The 23,496-nt window shown below is 39.4% G+C and overlaps 1 protein-coding gene across 1 annotated transcript in view; it reads left to right on the top strand.

Moving 5' to 3' along the window:
• The window catches only part of MYO1E (myosin IE), a 232,909-nt gene that overhangs the window by 164,776 nt on the left and 44,637 nt on the right, over positions 1-23,496 (top strand). Inside the window, exons 18-19 of the mRNA XM_036735924.1 lie at positions 6,704-6,802; positions 13,925-14,069. Coding sequence (XP_036591819.1) covers positions 6,704-6,802; positions 13,925-14,069 — 244 coding nt within the window. The remainder of the gene's footprint in view (positions 1-6,703; positions 6,803-13,924; positions 14,070-23,496) is intronic.

Consider the following 23,496-nt stretch of genomic DNA (forward strand, 5'->3'; position numbering starts at 1 on the left):
GTGTCAGCCAGAAACAATTTTTATTCATTTGACATTTTAAATCCAAGAATTTCTAGCTAGAGAAATGCCCAAATTGATACAGTCCCTTCCATACCCTCAGTCATTGTCTCTACCACAAGACAGTTTAAGGTAACATTTATAGGAATCTTGAGCAAGGAAAAAGAAAGGGTTAAGGGAACAAGCATGTATTTGGTGCCGACTGTGTGCCAGGAACAAATGCCTTACAAATACTATCTCATTTGTTCCTCATAAAACCCTGGGAGGTAGGTGCTGTTAGTATCCCTATTTTACAGTTAAGGAAACTGAGGCAGGCAGCAGTTAAGTAACCTGCCCCAGGGTCACATAGCTGGTAAGTTTCTGGGGCTGGATTTGACTTCAGGTCTCCAGGGCTAGTACTTTACCCACTGCCTAGCTACTTATGAAAACTATCTTATATTCATTTTACTTACTTATAGCACTATCCACTGTACCACGTAGCTTCCTCAGAATGACTCAAACACAGGTCATTGTTGATTCCAAGTCCAGGACTCACGGAACAGGCATTCAAGAATCTCAGAAATAAATAATCTTGTAATTCCCTAATACTGTAGTACTTTCCTTTCAAAAGGCTAAAAAGTGGGTTAAGCCACCGTATATAGGACAACTGAGATTATAGCTTAAATTTACTCCTTGAGTCTTCTTCATAGGACTGTCTCCCTTTAGGAAAGTAAACTGGTTTTTCACTACCGCCACTGTATTTATTGAACAAATGGTTATTTAGCTTTCCAGTGTACCAGCTTCTCTGAGGTTATCTGATTTCCCTCACCTGTGAATTGTGAGCAGGCCCAACAGGAGTGTTGAATGTCAGTGACTAATGAAGAGACATTTGCATTGCTGGGTGTCTGTACGCAGTCAAAGCTTAGTTCTTGGTAGACTTTGTTACCTAGACGAGAAATTGGGTGCAGTTTGTGCATTGTGGGCTTGGGTTTTTTTCTTCCTCCTTGAAAAATGTGTTTTTGTTTGGATCCTGGCAAAACCACTTGGCCTGAAATCTGAAATGCTGCCATAGCACAATCCTCAGGCCTTGACCTACTTGAGGTTAATGGCTAATGGGAAGCTTGATGAGAGGACTCCTCTCCGGAGGAGAAAACAATGCAGGGTCTGAAACAACGTGGTATTGCTAGAAACTGTCTGATGTTGGCAAGAAGGCGGCAAAGGGAAGAATAATGAGGCTTGGCAGGGTTTTCCAGATGTGAACACAAGAGAGAGCTACAAACAGGAACACATAATTTTTAAACATCTGATCTTTACCATGAAGGTGGTGTGGCTGCTGCTGCTGGTAGTTAGACGTAGGACTGCCTTTGATTCCTTGACTGCAGAAAGATATAGGCAGATTTCTGGTGCTCTCACAGGAGATGTGATTGGCAAATCTGTTTTACCAAGGATCTGTCTCTCTGACAGAAATTGCTTGACTGCTTGAGTGAATCATAATGAAATTTTTTAAAAGGAATTTTAAAAACTAAAAAAATATTCTCCTTTTACATGTGATTTATACAAAAGGAATGTCTCCATTTACATCTTTGGATAGTAACTCCTGAACTTAAAATCTCGGAGTGAAGCTAAATTTGGAAATTATGAAATTCCTATTAAAAGAGCCACCTCCCAAAATGTGGCTGAATTTGATTGTAAGAGCAAACGGATAGGAAAAAATGGTAGCTTGTTTTCTCTGAATTGGAATAATCGAGTCCTTTGAAAGTCAGAGTATGCAGCTGCCATTACCCAGATAGTTGGGATGAAAGTAGTTCTTTTTTTTTCTTTTCTGAATTGTCTGGACAGTTCTGACTCTTTAGTCTTACTGTAAATCACATTTATACATTCCTTTATAATAGGCCTCTTAAATAAGCAAACATTTCTCAAAGTACCTTGTTCATCCTGGACATTTAAAATGAAGCCCACCTTATGTAAACTATTAGAAGAACTGAAAATAATAATAATAATAATTAAGACCCTAAATTGAAAAATTTTGCTGAGAAAAAACCTTCCCACCTCCAATTCTATGTCAGTAGCTACGTTTTATGAATGGCGTGTAGGGATGTCATTGGACAGCTGTCAGATGAGCATTTACGAGGTAACTACTTAGTGCCAAGCATTGGGCTAGGTATCTGGAATAGCCTCTCCTCTCGAGGAGCTTATACTTTTGACAGAAAATATCACATGTACGATTGTAATATATGATGTATAATATTATATATGCAATATAGAATACATATACATAAAAATATTGATGAGGAGGTACTAATATTTGGGAATATGAGGGAAGGCTGCATGAAGGAGGGGGCACCCGAATTGAGCTTGAAAGAACCTAGAGCAGGGGTGGGGCCTTGAGACCACACTGTGAAGTTTGGATTCAGTCAAAGGGCGGCACTTGAGGACCTAGAGGACCACATGGTGGCTTCAAGGCTGCAGATTCCCCACCCCTGACCTAGAGATTCTAAGTGGCAAACAGGGAGAACACTCCAGGAAAGGGAGGACAGCCAATGCCAGGAACAGGACTGGACTTGTAATCAGGAGACTTGAGCCTTGTGGGTCTTAGCACTGCCACTAATTCCTATACTCTAGGCCAAATCTCTGGACCTCTCTAGGTTACAGTTCCATTATCCATAAAATGAAGCCATTGGACCTGGTGATCTCTAACTTTTTTTTTTTAAGTCATTTGGGGTTAAGGGATTTGCCCAAGGTCATATAGCAAATAAGTGTCTGAAGTCACATTTGAACTCAGGTCCTCCTGACTCCGGGACTGGTATCTTAACTTCTAATAATATCGGTGGCCTACAAAGTCATTAGCTTAAATGATAGTACATTGATGTTCAAAGTGAGAGGCTAGGGGGCACCTAGGTGGCACAATGGATAGAGCGCCAGCCCTGGAATCAGGAGGACCTGAGTTTAAATGTGGTCTCAGACACTTACTTGCTTTGTGACCCTCGGCAAGTCACTTAACCCTGACTGCCTCCCCAAAACAAAACAAAGTGAGAGGCTAAGTTGGCCAGCCTCCTGCCTAAGCAAAACTCTAAAATTGCAACCATTAAATAAAAAGAAAGGGATTTCATAAATGGGTATTTCTCTGTTCCTTCAAATCTCTAGAAAACTTTTCGTAGCCCAGACCCTTGTTACCTTTACAGACATCTGACACGTTATTTCCCTTCACGCAGTCAATAATCCTGCCGTATTGGTGTACTTGCTGTTCTACACAGATCTGCCATCTACTTGCCTTTCCCTTGGCTGCCTCCTCTCCCTGGAATTCATCCCCTCCTTGGCTCCACTTCTCAAAATCCCCGGGTTCCTTTAAGACCCAAGTTTTAAGTGCCAGTTTATGCATCATCACCATAGCTAGCACTCATAAAGCATTTTAAGGTTTGCAAAACACTTTACAAATATTATCTCATTAGATCCTCACCACAACCTGGGCAGTAAGTATTGTTATTATCCCCATTTTACAGTTAAGAAAACTGAGGCAGACAGAGGTTAAGTGACTTGTCACACAGCTAATAAATATCTGAGGCAGAATTTGAACTTAGATCCTCCTAATTCCATGTACAGTGTTCCATCTACTTCCTGAGTGGCCATCTGCTAGGGAAAAAACCTTGTATTCATTCATTTTGCTTGGATTCTGTATATAGTTATATATGCCCATTTCATCTTCCCCATTAGAATGCAAATTCCTGGAAAGTAGGTATTGTTTCTTTTTTATAATAAGTTCTAAGCACAGTTCCTGGCATGCAGTAGGTGTTTAATAAATGCTTATCAATTAATTGATGTACGTTGGATTGTGTTTTTGTTTCTTCCCATCTTGTCCTCAGCAACTTCTAATATAATTAGCAACAATAATGATCTAGGTATTTCCAACTGTGTATATACAAGTCATGAGAAGTTATTATGCTATTAAAAATAGTCTTGGTTTACCCAGTAGAACATTAGGTGGTAGATTCTAGGATGATTTTCTCAGCATCCATTATATTCTATGCTTGCTCCAAAATATATTGCTAGTTTAGTGCTGTGTACTGACAAAAAGAAAAATAGAGTTACTAAAAAAAGGATTTGCAGAACAAAGATGTTTGAGTTTTCATTGGTCACAAGTACTTTGTGTGGGCATTTGTAGTTACAAGCTTTTATTAGTCTTCTTCTAAATTTAGATGACAGCCAAAAGCTACAGTCTCCTCAAAATTGCATCAAAATTAAACTTAAGTTAAGAAAACAGAAAAGGAACTTATATTCTGGGTCCGGAATCTTTCAACTAAAGTCAAAAGGCATCCAGCTCCCTCCATGTAATACTAATAATACTTAACTAGCATTAATATAGTGCTTTAACATTTGCAAAGTATTTTACAAATATTGTCTTGTTTAATTATCACAACAAAAGTTATGAGGAATTGTGGCAGAGTAGACAGAGGGCTAGCCTTGGAATTAGGAATCAATCAGCAAGTATTTAATAAGCCCTGGATTAGTACCAAGCACTGTGCTAGGTGCTGGAAATACAAATATACTTAAGAGACAGGCTGTATCCTCGAGGAACAGGTATTCTGAGTTTGGGGGTAGGGAAGGGAGAGATATAGCATAGATAAATAAATACAGGCTATATACAAATTAAATATATACTGATTTTGAGGTAGATATTTACTACTTAGAGTGTCTAGAAAGGCCTCCTGAAGGAGATAGCCTTTGAATTGGGCCTTGGAAGGCAGAACTGAAGAGGGAGAGAGCATTTCTGGCATGGAGCAGAGCTGGAGTGGAAAGGTAGGTTTAGTGGACAACAAAGATACCATTTTGACAACAGCATAGAGTATGTTAGGAAGAATGATATATAATCAATCAGCCTAGAAAGATAGGCGAGAGCAGATTCCAAAGGGATTTGTTGTGTTTGTCCTTTGTTCTTGAAGAGGACCATGGCATCAGGGAAATGATGCAGTTGACGTTGATTTGAGTGAGGGAGGGCTGTGCAAGTCTCACTTTCTCCAAAGCCATCTGGATCTAGTGACCTGATATTCATCAGGATGACTGGAGATGGCCCAGGATGCTTTAGGAGACCCCCAAAGGTATTTAAATGATGCATAGAAGATTTTGCATTTTATCCTAAAGACAATATTGAGCCATTGAAACTTCCTAAGCAGTCAGGTAACGTGTTCAGCCCTGCACTTTAAGAGTGTCATTTTGCTAGCTATATATAAGGTAGATTGAAAAGGGAAGAGGTTAGAGGCAAGGAAACCAATTAGAAGACTATTGCAATAATTCAGGTAAGAGAAGATGAGGCCCTTGGTAGAGATGATGTGAGTGGAGAAAATGACAGATGCAAAAGAGATTGTGGAGATAGAGTCAGTGAAACCCATCAACTGAAAAAGAAGGGAGAAAGGGGAGTCACCGTGGAGTCAAAGATGACCCTCAGGTTATGGCCTTGGGTGACTGAAGGAATGTGGACATCCTTGGTAGAAACAGAAAAATTAGGAGGGGGTTAGGGAGGAAAAAAAATAGCAATGACTTCTGTTTTGGATACAGGGTATATAGAGCTTGAGATGCCTGTGGGGTGTCCTTTTGGAGGTGAGGGACTATAACTCAAGAAAGACATGTGCTGGATATGAGATAGATCTGAGATCATAGCAAGAGAGATTATAGAGAGTCCGTCAGTAAGCATTTATTGAGCACCTACCGTATGTTCAGCACTGGGCATACAAAAGAAAGGGCAAAAGACAGGAAGTAAATAAGGGAGGGAAGACACTAGAATTAAATGGGGTTGGGAAAGGCTTCTCATAGAAGGTGGTATTTCTGCTGAGACTTGAAAGAAGCTAGGAGATGGAGATGAGGAGAGAGCACATTCTAGGCATGGGAGACAGTCAGTGAAAATACCTGGAACTGGGAGATGATGTGTCTTGTCACTGGATCAAATACTACATGTTGAAGAGCAAGGTGTAAGAATACTAGAAAAGTGGGGCAAGTAGATGGTTCAGTGGAGGAAGTACTGGGCCTGTAGTTAGGAAGAGTACAAATCTGGCCTCAGACACTTACTAGCTGTGTGACCCTGGGCAAGTCACTTAACCCTGTTTGCCTCAGTTCTTCATCTGTAAAATGAGCTGGAGAAGGAAATGGCAAATCACTCCAGTCTTTGCCAAGAAAACCCCAAATGGAGTCACAGAGGTAGATATGACTGAAAAACAAAAAAAAATGATGAGAAGACATAATGGTTAGGCTAGGAAGGAGTTTGAATGCCAAGCAGGATTTTATATTTGATCCTATAGGTTACTGGTTGGGATCCACTGGGATTTATCCAGTAGGAAGGTGATATAGTCAAAGTAAATCAATTAACACCGCTCCAGGCAACACTTTAATCTACAGAAATTTTCCAGTTTGCATCAATTGAAGGAGTTTCTACTGAATTTGCAGGGTGCAACCTCCCAAAAGTAGATAACACAATAGCTCACATTTATATAGTGTTTTTTGTTATAGCTCAAAAGATGAAAAAAAATTTATGATATGATTAATCAGATTTATCTAAATGTATATATCATTCTTGTTGGTCTAATCAGGAGCAGAAGTAGGCATTCTTCAGTGTTTTCAATGTGGTTTCTTCCATTTGTGAGTTAGGAATCTATTATGGAAGGGAAATAATCATTAAGAACTACAAATGTTTGGATGTTATTTAACTTTAAATCTCTTGATGCCCTTTTGCTTCTTACAGGGTAAAACATCAGGTGGAATACCTGGGACTGAAAGAAAATATTCGGGTCAGAAGAGCTGGTTATGCCTATCGAAGAGTCTTTCAGAAATTCCTGCAGAGGTAATGAATAAGTGACATCCCTGTCCATGCTTTGACAGAGTTTTGCAATAGGATGCTAAAGTTTTGCTAAAATAGGGACACAAACTGTGTCCCGTAGGATGTGAACCTGCTAAAACATCATAAATTCAGAGTTCATTGTCATTGTTATCCTAGGTATGCAGGTCTGGCTTTGTACTATGAATGGAAAAAGAGTTTACCCTTCAGGTTAACAGCATAAACAAGGTTTCAAAGGAATGCTTAGCCTACTTGAAGAAGTTTTTCATAGTGCTTACTATGTGCCAGGTACTGTGTAAAGAAAGGCCAAAGAGAGTCCCTGCCTTACATTCTAATGGGGGAGACAACATGCAAACAACTCAGTGCAAACTATATACAGGTTAAATAGGAAATAATCAACAGAGGGAAGGTACTAGAATCAAGACAGCCTGGGAAAGGCACCCTGTAGAAGGTGGGATTTTAGCTGGCACTTGAAGGAATCCAGGGAAGCCACCAAAGAGCTCATATGTAAGGTGATGCCCTAATTACAAATGGTTATCTCAGCATTATTTCAGATTTGACAGAGATTCTACTTTGTCGGGTTGTATGTAAGAGTAATAAAACTACAGTTCTTTTTTATAGCTGTTCTATAGTTTAGACTTTAATTCTGCCCTAAGTGAATCTAATGTGAGGTTTCATCACACTTTGAGTATCTATTGAATGTCTTCTCTTACTGCACCTTGTAATGTTGCCCTTGTTCTGACCCTAGAACAATTGTATTCTCCTGGATAGAGTTCTAGATAATCAGTTCTAGTGACCTGAAAACAAGATGCAAAGATGTGATGTAATAGGGAACTGGAAGTCTCTGGAGAGGCTCAGCTCCAGCCTTCGAAACCCAATACTTCCTAGAAGACCATTTTTTCCTATTGGGCTGGTGTTCTATTTTTGGTATCATATGTTCAAGATTGCCTGGCAAGATGACCAAGACTATCCAGCATAAAATGTCATTTGAGGTTTAAAAAAAAGGCAGGGAGGACAGAGATTTCATCTTTTAATCTTTGAGTGAAATAACAGTAACCACACAGTGGTCCCTTCCTATAATTGGCCACTTGGGAAATGGGTGGCTGAAGACATGCCAGGTATACATAATACGGGAGCCATTTACAAAGTATAAATGTCTGGATTTTATATAGTGATAGCTGCTTAATTGAGCAGGAAATCCAAGTAGCTCATCTAGAATATGAGGTAGACATGACATCTTGTCTAGGCCCAGTACAGTGACCTACACATAGTAGGTGCTTAAAAGTTTTTTGTTGTTGTTATTGGATTCTAGTGTGGGATCTGCCCCCTGACTAGCAATGTAACCTTGGACAAGTCACTTCACTTCCCTGGACCTAAATGAGTAATCTGTTCCCTTCCAGCTCTGAATCTTTGGTGCTAGAGCTCTGAGATCCTTTAGCTCTAATTATCTATGATTCTTTAACATCCTCATGGAAAATGGACCAACTCCTCATCCCCAGCAAAGTGCTCAGTCTCCTAGTATGCCATTGGTTTTCTACCAATGTGAAACAGCCGGCATAAATTTAAAAGGTTTTCTGGAGTACATGAGATAACTCAACATACTCTTGGGGGATGAGAAGGCTTTAACCAGTAAAGTCTACCTCTTCACCACCACAGTTTCCATAAAGTTTCAAAACACAAGCAAGGCCTCTGATGATGAAAACTTTTATTATGAGAATAAGCAAATAGAAATTTGGGAGTGGTCACTTCAAAGGAACTGTCAGTTCCCATGATATGGGTCAATTTTCTTTGAAAGGGATTTAAGTACATACGTAAAAGAACAATTTGATGTAACCAACCCATCCATCTTAAGGTGGCCGTGAAAGAAGTGTAGAAATGGTCAGCTAGCTTCCAAAGGCCCTCTGGCCTACAATGTGTTACCTAAAGGCACCCAACAGCGTCACTCTAACTGAGCATTTCACGTAAGAATGTCATCATGGGCTATTTGATAAGAGATGATAGCAGCTTATATTAGGAGCATACTGTGTTGATGTTAGAACAGCATGTCAAGGTAGATTTTTTTGACCCACAGCAGTACTGCCTCTGGCCTTATTTGTGCTTTTGCCAGATTTACTAGTGAGAACTTATTGTTCTTTTTTGTTCTAATTTGCTTAAACAGGGAGTGTCTAACGTCTACTCAAAGTAAAGACCTAGGACAAAAAGGGTATTTAGATAGGAAAAGTTAATGCTTATTTTGTTCTGCATCAGTTCATATGCATCTTCCTGCATTTCTTTGAATTTCTCACACTTATCCTATCTTATTGTAAATTGTTCACAATAATTCACAATAATATTCCATCACATCCACACACTACAACTTTTTTTCAATCATTCCCCAGTCAATGGGCACCAACTATGTTTCTAGTTTTTTGCTGCAACTAGTAACATTGCTACTTCCTCACATAGTGTATTGCATACTAGAATGGAAAAGTTCAGATGTGGACAAGTGGTTCTAACATCTTAATTGGTCATTACAATTGGTCAGCATTTGCCTTAATTTCGATGTTTCTTTACATACATTTAGGGTATCCTTGATGGAAACATGAAAGAAGAACAGATAGGCTTTTGCTGATGATTTTCTACAGCAAACAATATTTCCACAGTCTTACAACTAACCGGGAGATGTAAAGAATATAAATCCCACCATGTCAATGTATTATTTGTTGTTGATTTTTTCAAAGCATTTGAAGTGGTAGAACAAATCTAGCCTTAAAAGTACTTCATTCATGAAATGTCTCCCGTGCTTACATAAATCAACATTGTGATCCTATGATAGATGTAACCATGGGAATAATTTTGTTCAATGACCTACTAAAAATCAATATCATGACAAAAATAAGGAGACTTGTATATGCATAAAACTATACATATACAGTATATAATGCAGTATAATGAAAGGATATTCTTCCCAGAATTCAAAATGGAAGGTGGGTTCCTTTTTGATGGCAGCGTTCTCCAAAGGTTCCTGGGATTCATTATGCCAATATACTAAATGTAGTGAGAAATCTATAGGGAGTAGACACGAATTTTTAAAGAATGTGGCCCATTCTCTAAGGCATGGTCAAAAGAGATAAACAGACAGTTCTCAAAAGAAGAAACCCAAGCAATCAACAACTGCTTAGAAAAAGTGTTGATAATTGCGGGGAAAAAATAGAGAGATCCATAGTAAGGTAATTGAGGCATTCAAAAGTTTGCCCAAGAGGGTCCATCTGATGTGCTTGAGGCTTCCTTGTTTCTCTTAACGGTGTAAAGTAAAATCAGTGGGACACTCTGGCTGCCCACCTGTGACCTCTCACACTTGCCCATTGCCAGCTCATCTTCTCTTCTTATCATACAATCTCTTAAAGACATTCTTTACTCTTGTGCTTGGTATTCTTCATTGGTGATATGCTACAGCCTACTTATACCAGAAATGGTAAAAAGTGACAAAATTTAATGCTCACTGACACGTGGGGGAATCATCATGCCAATTCATTTCTGCTGGAGCCATGAATTGATTTGGCCATTTTGGAAGGCAATGTAAAATAGAATAAAATTCATCAAAATGCAGCCAAAGTTAGAAAAATCCCCAAACATTTTAAACCTGCAATCCCACTTCATACTCTATGTGAGAAAACAGACAGAAAAAGAGACTCATTTGTAGGAAAATATTCTTAGCAGCATCACCTTGTAATAGCAAAGAAGACCAATACTGAAAACAGATTATGTGTCTAATGATCGGGAAATGGCTAAATAAATATTGACATATGAAGAAAGTATAATGTACCATAGAAAAATATGCCATGCCATAAGGAATACTGAATATGAAGAATGAGGGTCTACATGGTACAGTAGGTAGGGCACTGAACTTGGAGTCAGGAGGACCTGATTTCAAATCCAGCCTCAGACTCTTACTGGTTGTGTGATCCTACACAAGTCACTTAGCCTTTCTGTGTCTCAGTTTCCTCATCTGGAAAATGACAGGGTTGGACTTGGTGGCCTCTAAGGTTGCTTCCTGCTCTAAGTCAATGGTCCTATAAATTCAGAGAAAGGTGGGAAGCTTTATATAAAGTGATATAGACTCAAAGTGGTACTACCTAAAGAACAATATGCACATTGATTTCAGGGAAGAAAATGGCAAGCAGAAATAAATATAATGATAAAACATGGATAACATAGATGAAAGGAAACTAGGTGGTGCAGTGGTTAGAGCACTGAACCTGTAATCAGGAACACATGTTCAAAACCTGCCTCAAACACTTAACTTAGTTGTGTGACCCTCAGTAAGTCACTTGACATCTGTATCAGTTTCCTTATCTATAAAATGGGATAACATTGATGCCTACCTCCTTGGGCTGTTATAAGAATAAAGTAAGAAAGTATTTAGTCCTTTGCAAATCTTAAAGCACTATATAAATTTTTGTTTTTGTTGTTCAGTCACGTCCAACTCTTTGTGACCCCATCTGGGGTTTTCTTGGCAAAGATGCTGGAGTGGTTTGCCATTTCCTTCCCCAGATATAAATATTAGCTAATAACAATAATAATATCTAACGTGTATATAGCACTTACTATGTGCCAGACACTATGTAAGCTCCTCACAATTATTATCTCATTTGATCCTCAAACAAACCCTGAGAAGTGGGGCTATTATTATGCCCGTTTTACAGATGAAGGAAACTAAGGCAAGCAGATGAAGCGATATGCCCAGAGTCACACAGCTAGTAAGCATCTAAGGTTGGATTGGAACTCAGGTCTTCCTGATTCTAAGCCTGATGCTTTATCCACTGTACCACCTAGGTGTCCCTAATAATAGCTAATATTTATATCATGCTCCTTATGTGCCAAGCACAAAAGTTGATGCATATTTTTTTTTGTTTTACTTACTAATTGGTAAATAATATATAAAAGGATACAGCTATGTGTACAAGCATTCACAACCACTTTTTAATGTGGTTTCGTTTAATTGTTTATGGGCCTTGGGGTTTTTAATTTCTTTTCATTGTTAGTGTTTGTTTTGTTTGAGATGAATAAATTCATCTGAAGGAAGATAATAATTGCATCAAATCTCAAAATTCTATAAAGTCTCCTCTTTGAAATCTCTCATCCCTCAAAAGTGATCAGCTTAACTATCTAAAAGGACAAAACAAAGCTGAAGGAAAACATCAGGAAATAAATGATCCAGGTTCTAATTCTAGCTCTATTGTACATTGTCTGTTTGACTTTGAGCAAGTAACTTATCCTCTCTGATCTTCAGGTTCCTCAAATATAAAATGGGACAATTGGACTAAGAAACCTTCTAGCTCTGATCTATAATCCTTCTCTTGCTCAAGTAACAGCCTCTGTTTGAATGGATAGCCCCTTGGGTTCCTATTGGGATAGATGAGTGGATAAATAAATGGAAGGAGGAAAAGGAAGGAGAGAGACAGAAACAGGGAGAGGGAGGGAGAAAGAGAGGGGGGGGGGTTGGAGAAAGAGAGAAATCTTGAGAAAGTGCCATTAATATCTTTGCAAAAAACAGCATAAGCCCAGAATTGAATAAGAAGAGATATTTGTAAAGTGCTTAGCATAGTGCTTGGAACATAAGCAGTTGCTTAATAAATGGTTATCCTCTTCCCTTTATCTGATGCCATTTTAGAAATTTCATGGTACAAAAGCCCTACTAATGAACAGCAGTATTGCTGTTCAGCTTTGAATCATGACTTGCCACCATCTCACAAGGACTGAAATTGCAGGTAACCCAAGGGGCAATGGAAATAAAGTGGATGTAAGTGAACTGTGTATAACTTGCACTAATGGGGCATAAAAGACATCATGAATATGTTTGATTGGAAAAAGAGGTGAAGCAGTAATGTTTCACAAATGAAAACTAACAGGTGGGGTACCTTAGTGCTACATTGGTACCCCTAAAATACAAAAACGAACAGAGAAAGGCCTTCAGCACATTTTGTAGATGCTTTAAACAAGATTTACAGAAAAGCAAAGTGGGGTACTTAAAATATGCAGAAGTAAGTTGAGAACCATAAGCACCAAAGTCTCATTACCCAGGCCTCTATTGAACTTGGGCAGGATTCAGGATCATCCGGGCCTAAGGAGGGCTGGAATTTACTTTTGAATGTCACAAAATGTTGCTAAATAATTTAATAGTTGAGACCAGACTATACGCAGGGAAATGTTTGGTCTGCTCAAGAAAACACATTTTTGGAGTATTTTTAAAACACTGAGGCAACAACTATGCATACCACAAATTCATTCGCCAATTGAAAATGGTGCCTTATTAAGTAGTACCTAGTAATACTTCCTCTTGAGAAATCCATTTGTCAGAAGCAGTATGGACTAGAGAAGCGTTGAAGTAAGATTGGGTAGGAAAGTTAGCACCAGACCATGGAGAAGCCTAAATACTAAGTACAGGAATTGGGGCTTAATGTAATGGGCAGTCAGGAGTTGTTGCAGACTCTTGGACAAAGAATATTATAAAGGCATTGTTTTAGGAAGATTCATCTGGGGTTATTCAAGTGAAAGTGTTCTGTAAGTAGGTGGGCAGAGTGAAGTGGAATACAGGTTATGAGAGAGAGGTTAGAACTGAAGGTAATTTGGAAATCATCTTCATTCAGGGGAAAGGGGCTGGGGAAGGGGAAGTAGGGGGAGAAGGAGAGTCAGTAAGTGAGCATAGGGCAAGAAAAGTAGAGGATCAAGATGGCACTTTTACAGATACCCACAGCTAGAAGAAAAGGAAGAGCGAGGAGCAAAAAGGAGAGAGAGACTTTTGGATTTGCCACCCCACCCCCCAATCCCTTGGTGGTACTTTAAGAATGTCATTGTTGGGGGCAAGGGGAGGGCAGGAATGAAAGTTAGATTTCAGAGGCTCAGGAAAGAAATGCTCAGATAGAAAGGAGATGTGTAGCTCTAAACTTGATAGTTATTTCAACAAAAATGTTTGCTATACATGCTCTAGGTAAACATTTTCCCAACTATTCTGATGGACTTCCAAGTCTCTCAGCAGTCACCATTGGGCCCTGTGAACATTTGGGGCAAGAATTCTGCCCTCCTTCTCTTGGGAAAGCCCATAAAATTCTGAGTTCTTTCTCCTTGTTTTCTCCTCAACTGCCTCAGATATGCCATTCTGACCAAAGCAACTTGGCCATCATGGAAAGGAGATGAGAAACAAGGTGTTCTCCACCTGCTGCAATCAGTCAACATGGACGCTGATCAGTTCCAACTTGGAAGAAATAAAGTCTTCATCAAAGCCCCTGAATCTGTAAGTATGTATTGTTGAGAATGACGTGGCTGATGGGGAAGGATCTCTTAGTCATCCAGGGAAGAGGACTTGTGGGAAGCTGAATGTCCACTAAATGTGTGGTACTCACACATCTTGACATATACCTATGCCTCTTCCCAGAAGGCTGAGCAAAGCATAGGATGCTTAGACAATAATATATCCATATAGTTTAGAGAATTTAAGGTAGATAGAACTATCTCAATATGTCAATATGGGAAGGAAAGAAGAACCTTTAGAATAAAGAAAGGTTGTTGATAAATAATGTGGTTATACTCTGGAAGCGCACAAAGTGAACAGATTTAGTGCACCTGTGAATGGCTTGTTAAAAAGTTATAGAGGGAGGTCTCACTTTGCTGTTAAATCATTGTGGGTCTTTTGTCAGAGGTCAGTTCAAATGCTGTCTCCTACATGAGACCTTTGCTGATGCCATCTCCTGCTGCCTGCTAATGTCCATCCCTCATGGCCCCCACTGGATTTACTTTGATTTTACTTTGTGTCTGTTTTTTCTTTACTTATATGTAAAAAGTGTTTCTCTTCTCCTGATAGAATTTAAGCTCTCTGAGGGCAAAAACAGTTTGACTTTTTCCTTTGTATCCCCAGGACCTAGCACAGTGGCTGACACTACATAGTAGGCACTTAATAAATACTTATTTTCTGATGCATGTGGGGACAAAAAACAGAGGGATAGAAGCATTTATGATAAGGTTGGTAGAAATGCTAGTTATGCAAATAACCTAGTCAAGCATAAGTGTCTTGTGGTTCTCACACTTGTCAAACCTCAATGTACCAATTTAGAGAATTCTGTCTTTTTTGATGAGGAAGTTAGCTCTATGTTAGAGACTGACATATAAAATTACCCACTATGGGGAAAAGCCCATCATGGTCACCAAATTATCAAGGGCGACTTTGAAATGAATAAATAATTTCTAGGTTGGAAGATTTGTAAGTGGCAAAATTTGAACAGTTTGGCCCCAGAGTCCCCTAATGCTTCCTCACAAGCTGCAAGATCCCCTTTTAAGGAAATCAATAGATTTTGTGAAATTTGTTGCCAGACCAGACTAGAAATCATAAGCACCAGTATTCACAGGATGCATCAAAACAGAATGGTGAGGCAGAATTCAATAACTTGTTGCAAGCATGGGTGAACACCAGACAAACTGATAATCAAGTCAATAAGAATTTATTAAACACTTACTAGGTAATAGTTCTAGGTACTATCTTAGAGAACGTTGCCCCTAACTATTTTACAGAAGGCTTTTGTAGGTTGTAAGAAGTACCCTCAATTTCTCTAAGTAGAGGATAAAGACTAGAACAGAAAACTATTCATAGCCCAGAAAAGCAGACTAAGGAATAGTGTTTGCATCATGGACTAGACCAAATAGGCCTTTGATAAGAGCATATAAAAATTATGTGGAAATTAGGTTATTACATTTTGTCACGAAATTCTTACTAGGATTTCAGAGGTTCTTTTCTGTGCTTTACAGCTTTAAAAAAAATGAATTTGGGAAAGGTTCAGTTACACACAATAAAGGAAAAGACTTGGAAAATGGAATCCAAGGCAGGTGGGGAGGAGCCTAATCAGAGCAAACTGAAAGAGAACATAACCAGTTTTTAAGTCATAGCATCAGAGAATGTTAAAACTAGCATGGACCTTTTGTTGTTGTTCAGTTGTGTCCAACTCTTCGTGACCCCATCTGAGGTTTTCATGGCAAAGATGCTGGGGTGGTTTGCTATTTCCTTCTCCGGCTCATTTTAGAGATGAGGAAACTGAGGCAAACAGGATTAAGTGACTTGCCTAGGATCACACAGTTATAGTAAGTATCTGAGGCTAGATTTGAACTCACAAAGATGAGTCTTCCAAATGTATTTGCCACTATCAAGAAGGAGGTTGAGGGAAGGGTCTAAATAAAAGAGGGGCTTCCCAATAGACAGTGAGTTCCTTCTGTATGTTCCTGTTTGCCAGTAACATTGTGCTAAGCCCTAGAACGTTGCTGAGCCTCCTAAATGAGATCTCTACTGCTTTTAAAAGTTCAATCTAAGTGTTCATGAATGAAAAACCATGTGAATGAAGAATGCTTGTTGTCCAGACTATGATGTAATTCAATGGGCCATCCATGGAGCCTATCCATCATTATACGGTGCTGTTCGTTGGCTTTGGGCAGGCAGAGGAGAGGAGGCTGGGTTGCCTTTGGGAAATTTTGCAATGTTTTTAATGACTCCAGTCTCCTCCTTGCAACAAAGATCTGCCGTTTAAAAATCAATATTCTTCCAATAATGCTTCATGGTTATGAGTCATAGAATATGACAGTCCCTGAAGAATTAAAACTTTAGGTCACCCAATGGGCATTGGAGTGTTGTGTATGGTAGGTGGAAGACCATAACATAATACAAAGGAAAAACTGCACATGAGAAGTATTGTAAAAGGTGACATCAGAAAGATGTATGACTAGGAAATGAGTTGGGCCAATCATGTAGTAAGAGTATGGGATACCAGTGTTTTCTGTCGTTAAATGTCAAGAGTCCCAGAACATTGGGTGTACTCCTATTGAGGATCTACCAGAAACTATCAGTCAGTCAACAGCATTTAAGTGTTAACTATGTGCCAGACATTGTGTTTAGTGCTGGGGATACAAAGAAAGGTAAAAACATGATATCTGCCCTCAAAAAAACTCACATTCTAGTGGGAGAGAGACTATGAACGTGCAAAACAAAAATAACAGCCAACATTTATATCGCACTTGCTATGTACCAAACACTATGCTAATTGCTTTACAATCGTTATCTCATTTGATCCTCACAACAAGTGAAGGGAAGTAGGTATGATTATTTTCCCCATTTCACAAATGAGGAAACTGAGGCAAACAGATTCCTAATTATAGGCCCAGTCCCCTATCCATTGTACCACCCAGCTATAGTATAAAGGGAGAAAAATATAGAGAAGAGTTGTGTGGAATGAAAAGTCATAATGAGTTGTAGTCTATACCATTGGAGGAAGTATCCACATTGATGAGATCCCAAATCCATCAAAGGATTAATATATGTAGTTCTTATTAAAGAAGTCCCTCACTTCCCCATCTTAGAATCTTTATCTTCGTTCAAGGGTCAGCTCATATGGAACCACTTACAGTTCCCTGAACCCCCCAGATATTGGTGTTCTCTTTCTCCTCAAATTGCCTGTATGCATATTGTTTTTGCCCAGTAATGTAAGCTCCTTGTGGTCAGGAACTATTTTTCTTTGTATTCCTAGTATGGCAACTTACACATAGTAATTGTCTAATAAATGCTTATTGAATTGAAACGAATGACTGCAGGGTTGCTTTGTATTACAAAAATTCACAATCATCAGGAGAATAGGGAAAATGGTCATGAGATGAGGGCTGCACCCAGTTGGATCTTTGCTTAGCAAGGCTTCATTTGTCTGCCTTTAAGTGGCAACAGCCTAGAAGAAAGCCATGGAAGTCATGTTAATATTTAATCATGTCTTTGTGCAATTGGTTTTGATACATCCAAGAATATTTCATCAGGTTTTGCGATGCTTTCCTAAGGCTGAGGGGTCAGAGCATTTTCGTGGCTTTTTGTTCCAATTCAGAACATCTGTCTCTTGGCCTTCAAAATATGAAATTAAATGGCACACATCGATAAAATCCATTTATGAAAAGGATGTGGTAGCATTTTGCACTTTGAGTTATTTGTAGCTTTGCAGTGACTTCATTTCTATATTTAAAATTAAAATGTTGCGTCACATATCATTAAGCAACCCACAGAACAGTTCCTGTTTTTTTTTCCACCAATTTTTCTAAAATGGAGCCAACTGATTTATTGGTCCAATGCAGAACATCCTCTGTAGTTCTAGATCCTCTTTTGCTTTTAACTTGCAGATTTTCCTATGTAATTAAAACAGCCAACACATTTAATGCCCTTTTCTCACTCCCTCCCTCTACCCCTTTGTTGAATTGGGAGATTCAACTTCAAAATTCCAAAGGTTTATTTTTGTTTTTTTCTTTTCAATTTATCCTCCCCAATTGTGTGAATGACATCATTTGAACACCCCAGTTCCCACCCCAAGCTTGTACACACACTCATCAGTCCCTGGCCCCCAGGTGCTCTGCAAAGATGTCTTTCACAGTTCTTTCATCATGTGACTTGGTTCGGTCCTTGTAGTGACTCTGCTGAATTTGCAAAACGATCTGTTTGCTTTGAGAAGCCACATTGAACAGTCCAGCTCAAAGATGGGGATGTTTTTCCTTTTGCTAACCTCCCTGGTTTCTAACCCCAGGGTTTTTTGCAAGCAGTACAAAATCAAGCTGATCTTGGAGGGAAAGATCCCATTTGGCATTGCAACAGCCTCTAGGCAGTCGTGAATTGGTAGCCTCTTTGTTCTGTTTTGTGAGTCACTAGTGTCTTTTCTCTGGAATTCCCAAAATAATTCCAAAACCAAAAGGAAGCTAAATGTATTTGCTCAGAAATGCTCAATCCAATAAGAAATACTCTCGTCAAACTGTCTGAAAAGGTGATTACTTTGGACAACTGACATGAACCAAGATCACCTAAGAAAAAAGATACATAAACCAGTGGGTACAAGTGAACTCTCCCTTCCTACTTGATTTTTATGGGATTCTGGTCCTGTCTTTTGCTATGGACATGTAGTCATATTAGGCTTGGAAGAAAAGTGTAAGAACATTGAGATGGCCAGGAGGTTAGAGGTAGTACATTGGGTGTACTTTTTCAACCAGTCTTTTTGTGTATGGGCAGTAGTTTCTGAGGGTTGTTTTCAACTTATTTAACCAATATTTATCTGAGAGAAAAGGTTTAAGTAAGTCTATACCCTCGTGGAACTTACAGGGTTTAGTTGTTTGGGGAAGTAGAGAGGATCTAAAATGGTTATACTATTGCTATTGGATTTTCCAATGTGGAAACCAATTCTACCAATGCAGATTGTCAATGGGTAAGTTATGGTCTTAGAGGATTGCCTGGGCTACGTGTCAAAGACAGAACTTGAATCCAGGCTTTCCTAAGTAGTTCCAAGGCCAACCCACTGCATGTTATCCCAATATACTCCTATGGGATGTTTCATATAGATAAATAAATATAATTCAAAATAACTAGCGTATCAAAGATAAAATAGCCTATGTGAGATACAAGTTGAGAGAAGTCATTACCTTCTGAAGGGCATCAAGGACAGCTTCATGGAGGTGTTTGCACTTGAGTTGGGCTTGAAAGATGGGTAAAAATTCAACAGGTGAGGGGGAAAAGGAGAACCTCTAGAAATAGAGGAGTGATTGAATAAAGCCAAATAACACGAAAGCTCCAAAAATCAGAATGTAGACCATCTATTTATCTAGAGAGAGAGAGAGAGAGAGAGAGAGAGAGAGGGAGGGAGGGAGGGAGAGCGATCATGAAGCACAGTACCTAGCACGTGGTGGGTAATAGGAACTGAACACTGGTATAAAGAACTCCCTCTACCAGTGCAAGTGGGCATCTTCTCTACAATTTATAATTTTAAAGGATTGCCTAGAGTGCCAAGTATCACATGACCATCGGATGTCAGAGGTAGGATTTGAACTCAGATCTCCCAGGTTCCCATTCCAGCTCTCTGTCCACTATACTACTCAGCCTCTCATCACCCAGAAAGCGCTAAATACTTGTGGACTGAATTCTTGAACCAGATAATCTGGGCTGAATTTCAAGAACCTTTGTGACCTTGGGCAAGTCATTTAACCTCTATGGGCCTCAGTTACCTTAATTCTAAAATGAGGCAGCAGGACTAGATGACCTCCAAGGTTCCTTCCAGCTCTGAAGAGATGCTTGCTTTGAATTCCAGACAGAATATTTTTAATTTTGCTAAGTAGACAGTAGGGAGCGATTAACAGGTTTTGAGCAATGGGTGACATGACTGGATCTCAATGCAAAGAAGATGCCTGTCTGCTGGGTAAAGCACAATCCAAACAGGTAGGTTGAAGGGACAGAGAGTGAAGTTGAAGGAGTTGTCAGGGTGACACTAAAGGAGTCCAGCTGAGGGGCAGCTAGGTGGTGCAGTGGATAGTATACCAACCCCAGAGAAAGGAGGACCTGAGTTAAAATCTAGCCTCAGATACTTACTATATATGTGACCCTTGGCAAGTCACTTAACCTTGGTTGCCTCTTCCCTCCCCACTGCTAAAAAAAATAAAGACCCCAGATGGGTGGTAGTATATTAAGATTGCATCAGTGGGAATGAAGACTTGGGCAAGGATACAAGAAAGTGCGGAAGTAAAATTGGTAGGGCCTGGTAACTTACCAGATAGTGCACATGAGAGAGAATGAGTTAATGAGAATACCAAAGTTTCCATCATGGGAGATTAGGTGAACATTCATACCACTAATCAAACCAGTGAGATCCAAAAAAATTAAAAAGAAGCAGTGAGGTGGCATAATGGACAGAAGAGTGCTTGGTCAAGAAATTCTAAATTCAAATCTAGCCTCAGACACTTATTAGCTGTATGTCCCTGAGCAAAGTACTTAACTGCCTCAGTTTCCTCAACTGTAAAGTGGACACTTACCTCACAGGGTTGTGGGGATCAAATGAGATGATACTTGTAAAGAACTGAGCACAGTAGTGGCAGCTAGGTGGCGCAGCGAGTAGAGCACTGACCCTGGAGTCAAGAGGACCTGAGTTCAAATCCGGCCTGAGACACTTGACATATGTACTAGCTGAGTGACTTTGGGCAAGTCACTTAACCCCTGCCCTCCCCCCAAAAAAACTTAGCACAGTGCCTAGCCCATATAGTAGGTGCTTTAAAATGCTGAGTCCCCTTTCCTACTCCAACCTTTCCTTTCCCTCATAGCATGGTGCAGTAGAAAGAATATTGAATTTAGAGATCAAAGACCACGATGTAAATCAGAGCTTTGCCACTTACCTATGTGTGCAACATTGGGCAAGTTACTGGGTCTTAGGACCTCAGTTTTCTTCTATCTATCTATCTACCTATATCCATCTACCTATCAATCTATAGCCATAGATAGACAGACAGACAGACAGACAGATGTAGATATAATACTAGATTACCTTTAAGGACCCTTCTAGCTCTAGATCTGTGATCTTATGACATGATGAATTTAAGGTGCTGGTGGAGGACAGTGAAATTGAGCTGCCAATTAAGTAGCTGGATATATAAGTCCATACTATGGATATATATGTATACCTCCATACTCATGTATGGAGACATGGATTTCGGAAGTCAATTGTATCCAGATAATAGTTGAAGCCATGAAGATGAACGAAGTTGCCAATGTAGAAAATACAGGACCAAAAACAGACCCTAGAGGAACATTGGGCATATGGGCTTAGGGAGAGGAGGCAAGAAAGAAACCCTTAGAAAAGTAAGAGGAAAACTGATAGAAGATGTGGTATCTCCAATGACATGTAAGGAGAGAGAACCTAGTGCAGTGTTTGGCACATGGTAGGTGCTTAATATTTGTTGACTGAGTGACTGACAGGTTGAGGGGAACAATGATCAACAGTCTCTTTACCATTGGGTTTGGTAACTAGGAAGTCATTGGTGGCTTTGAGAGAACAGCTTCAGTAGCACAGTGGGTACAGAAGACAGATTGCAAGAAGTTGATGGGAGTGTGGGTGGTGAGGAATATAGAACTATGAAACAAGAAATAAAGTCCTGTTCCTTCATAACTAAGCCCAGTTATTTTTATCAGAATATTTTTACTATGGGCTTTCAGTTTTCTTCATTGTAGGATTTTTCCCTTCAGTTTCATTCTGTGAAGTCAGGGACATTGTTCCATGTTTAAAAAAAGTTGATGAGTATGAAAGGAAGGAAAACATAAGGCAAGGAAATAATTTTGCCCATCTTAATTAACACGACATTCATGATTGATCAACCCATGCCAATCACCTTTTCAAACAGTGGCCTTAAATTGATACGGCTTTACAGTGGCAAAAACTCATTTCATGTTTCATCACTTTCAGTTTGGAGATCATTTGCAGAATCACATTAGATGGGAAACTAGTGTTTTTCGTATAAGAAAAAATCAGCCACTCTCCTTTTCACGACCCAAGATCTGCCTTGAATATATCTTAAAAAGGACTGTATATAATACCCAGTATCAATTACTTAAATAAATAGGCATTTTTAAAAGCATCTGATGTGTTTGACACTGTGATAGATACTACATATAAGACATGATCCTTACCCTCAAAAAATTTACCATCCAGTTAAGGAAATAAGACTAATATACATGAAAACAGTGAGGTGGCACAGTAGACAGAGCTCTGGACCTTAAGTCAGGGAGACCCAAGTTCAAATCTGACCTCAGATAGTTACTAGCTATGTGAGCCTGGGCAAGTCACTTAAACACTGCATCCCTGTTTCCTCTTCTGTAAAACAGGGCTAGCACCCAACCTCTTAGGTTTGTTGTGAGGATCAAATGAAATAGGATTTGTAAAGCACTTTATAAATCTTACAGCTCTATATAAATGCTGGTTGTTATTATTCTAAAAATATAATATTATGTGAAATTGTGCTGAATTACATGATGCAGGCTATACAATCAAATCCATTTGTCCTCTATCACAAGAACTTTAGGAGAAAGAGTATCTGCAAGAGAATTAGTTACTGAGATGTTTTCCCACCTAGTTGAGGATAGATAGCTGAGAAACAACATGGCATAGTGGATAGAGTTGGGTCAAAGTCCAGGGTTCAGGTACCACCTCTGTCACATTCTGGATTTGTGACCCTGGGCAAGTCATTTAAACTCATAATGGGTGCTTATCCAGGATATGAACTCTTATAGACTATAAATAACAAAGAAGGTGCTAACCTGCCTTCACAGAGAGAGCTCACTCCCCTGGGAATTCACTATACCAATGAGATCACAAACCCAGTCCCAATCTCTGTCTCCTTAGGATAATTTATTTAGAGGTAGAAGGAACCTTGGACGTCATCTCGTCCAACTGCCTCACTTTAGAGTTAAGGTAACTGAGGCCCATACAGGTTAGGTGTCTTACACAAGATCACAAATCAGCAGAACTTGAAAATCAACCCAGACTATCTGGTTCAAGAAGCTGTACTCTTTTCATTGTATCATGCTTCCTCCCAAAGAAGAAGAGGAAGCATATGAGTCTGATTCAAACCTTTAATTCCCTTATCTCATGTTGAATCACAAAATTAAAAGCTCCCTCAACTAAGTAATTGAGTTGACTGTATTTGTGGGGCCATCCATAGTGGTGCATGCCTTCCAGTCCCTGCTATCAAGGACTCTGAGACTGGTGGATCGCTTAAGTTGGGAGTTCTGAGTTTCAGAGGGCTATGCACTAAGTCTGGTGAGACTCTGGGAGCAGTGAACCAACAGACCACCTAAAAAGGGGAGTACTGGCTCAGGTTGAAACAGAGCTTGGAGCTCTAGGAAGACCCAG

The sequence above is a fragment of the Trichosurus vulpecula genome, chromosome 8 (genome assembly GCF_011100635.1).
Source record: "Trichosurus vulpecula isolate mTriVul1 chromosome 8, mTriVul1.pri, whole genome shotgun sequence".
NCBI lineage: Eukaryota > Metazoa > Chordata > Mammalia > Diprotodontia > Phalangeridae > Trichosurus > Trichosurus vulpecula.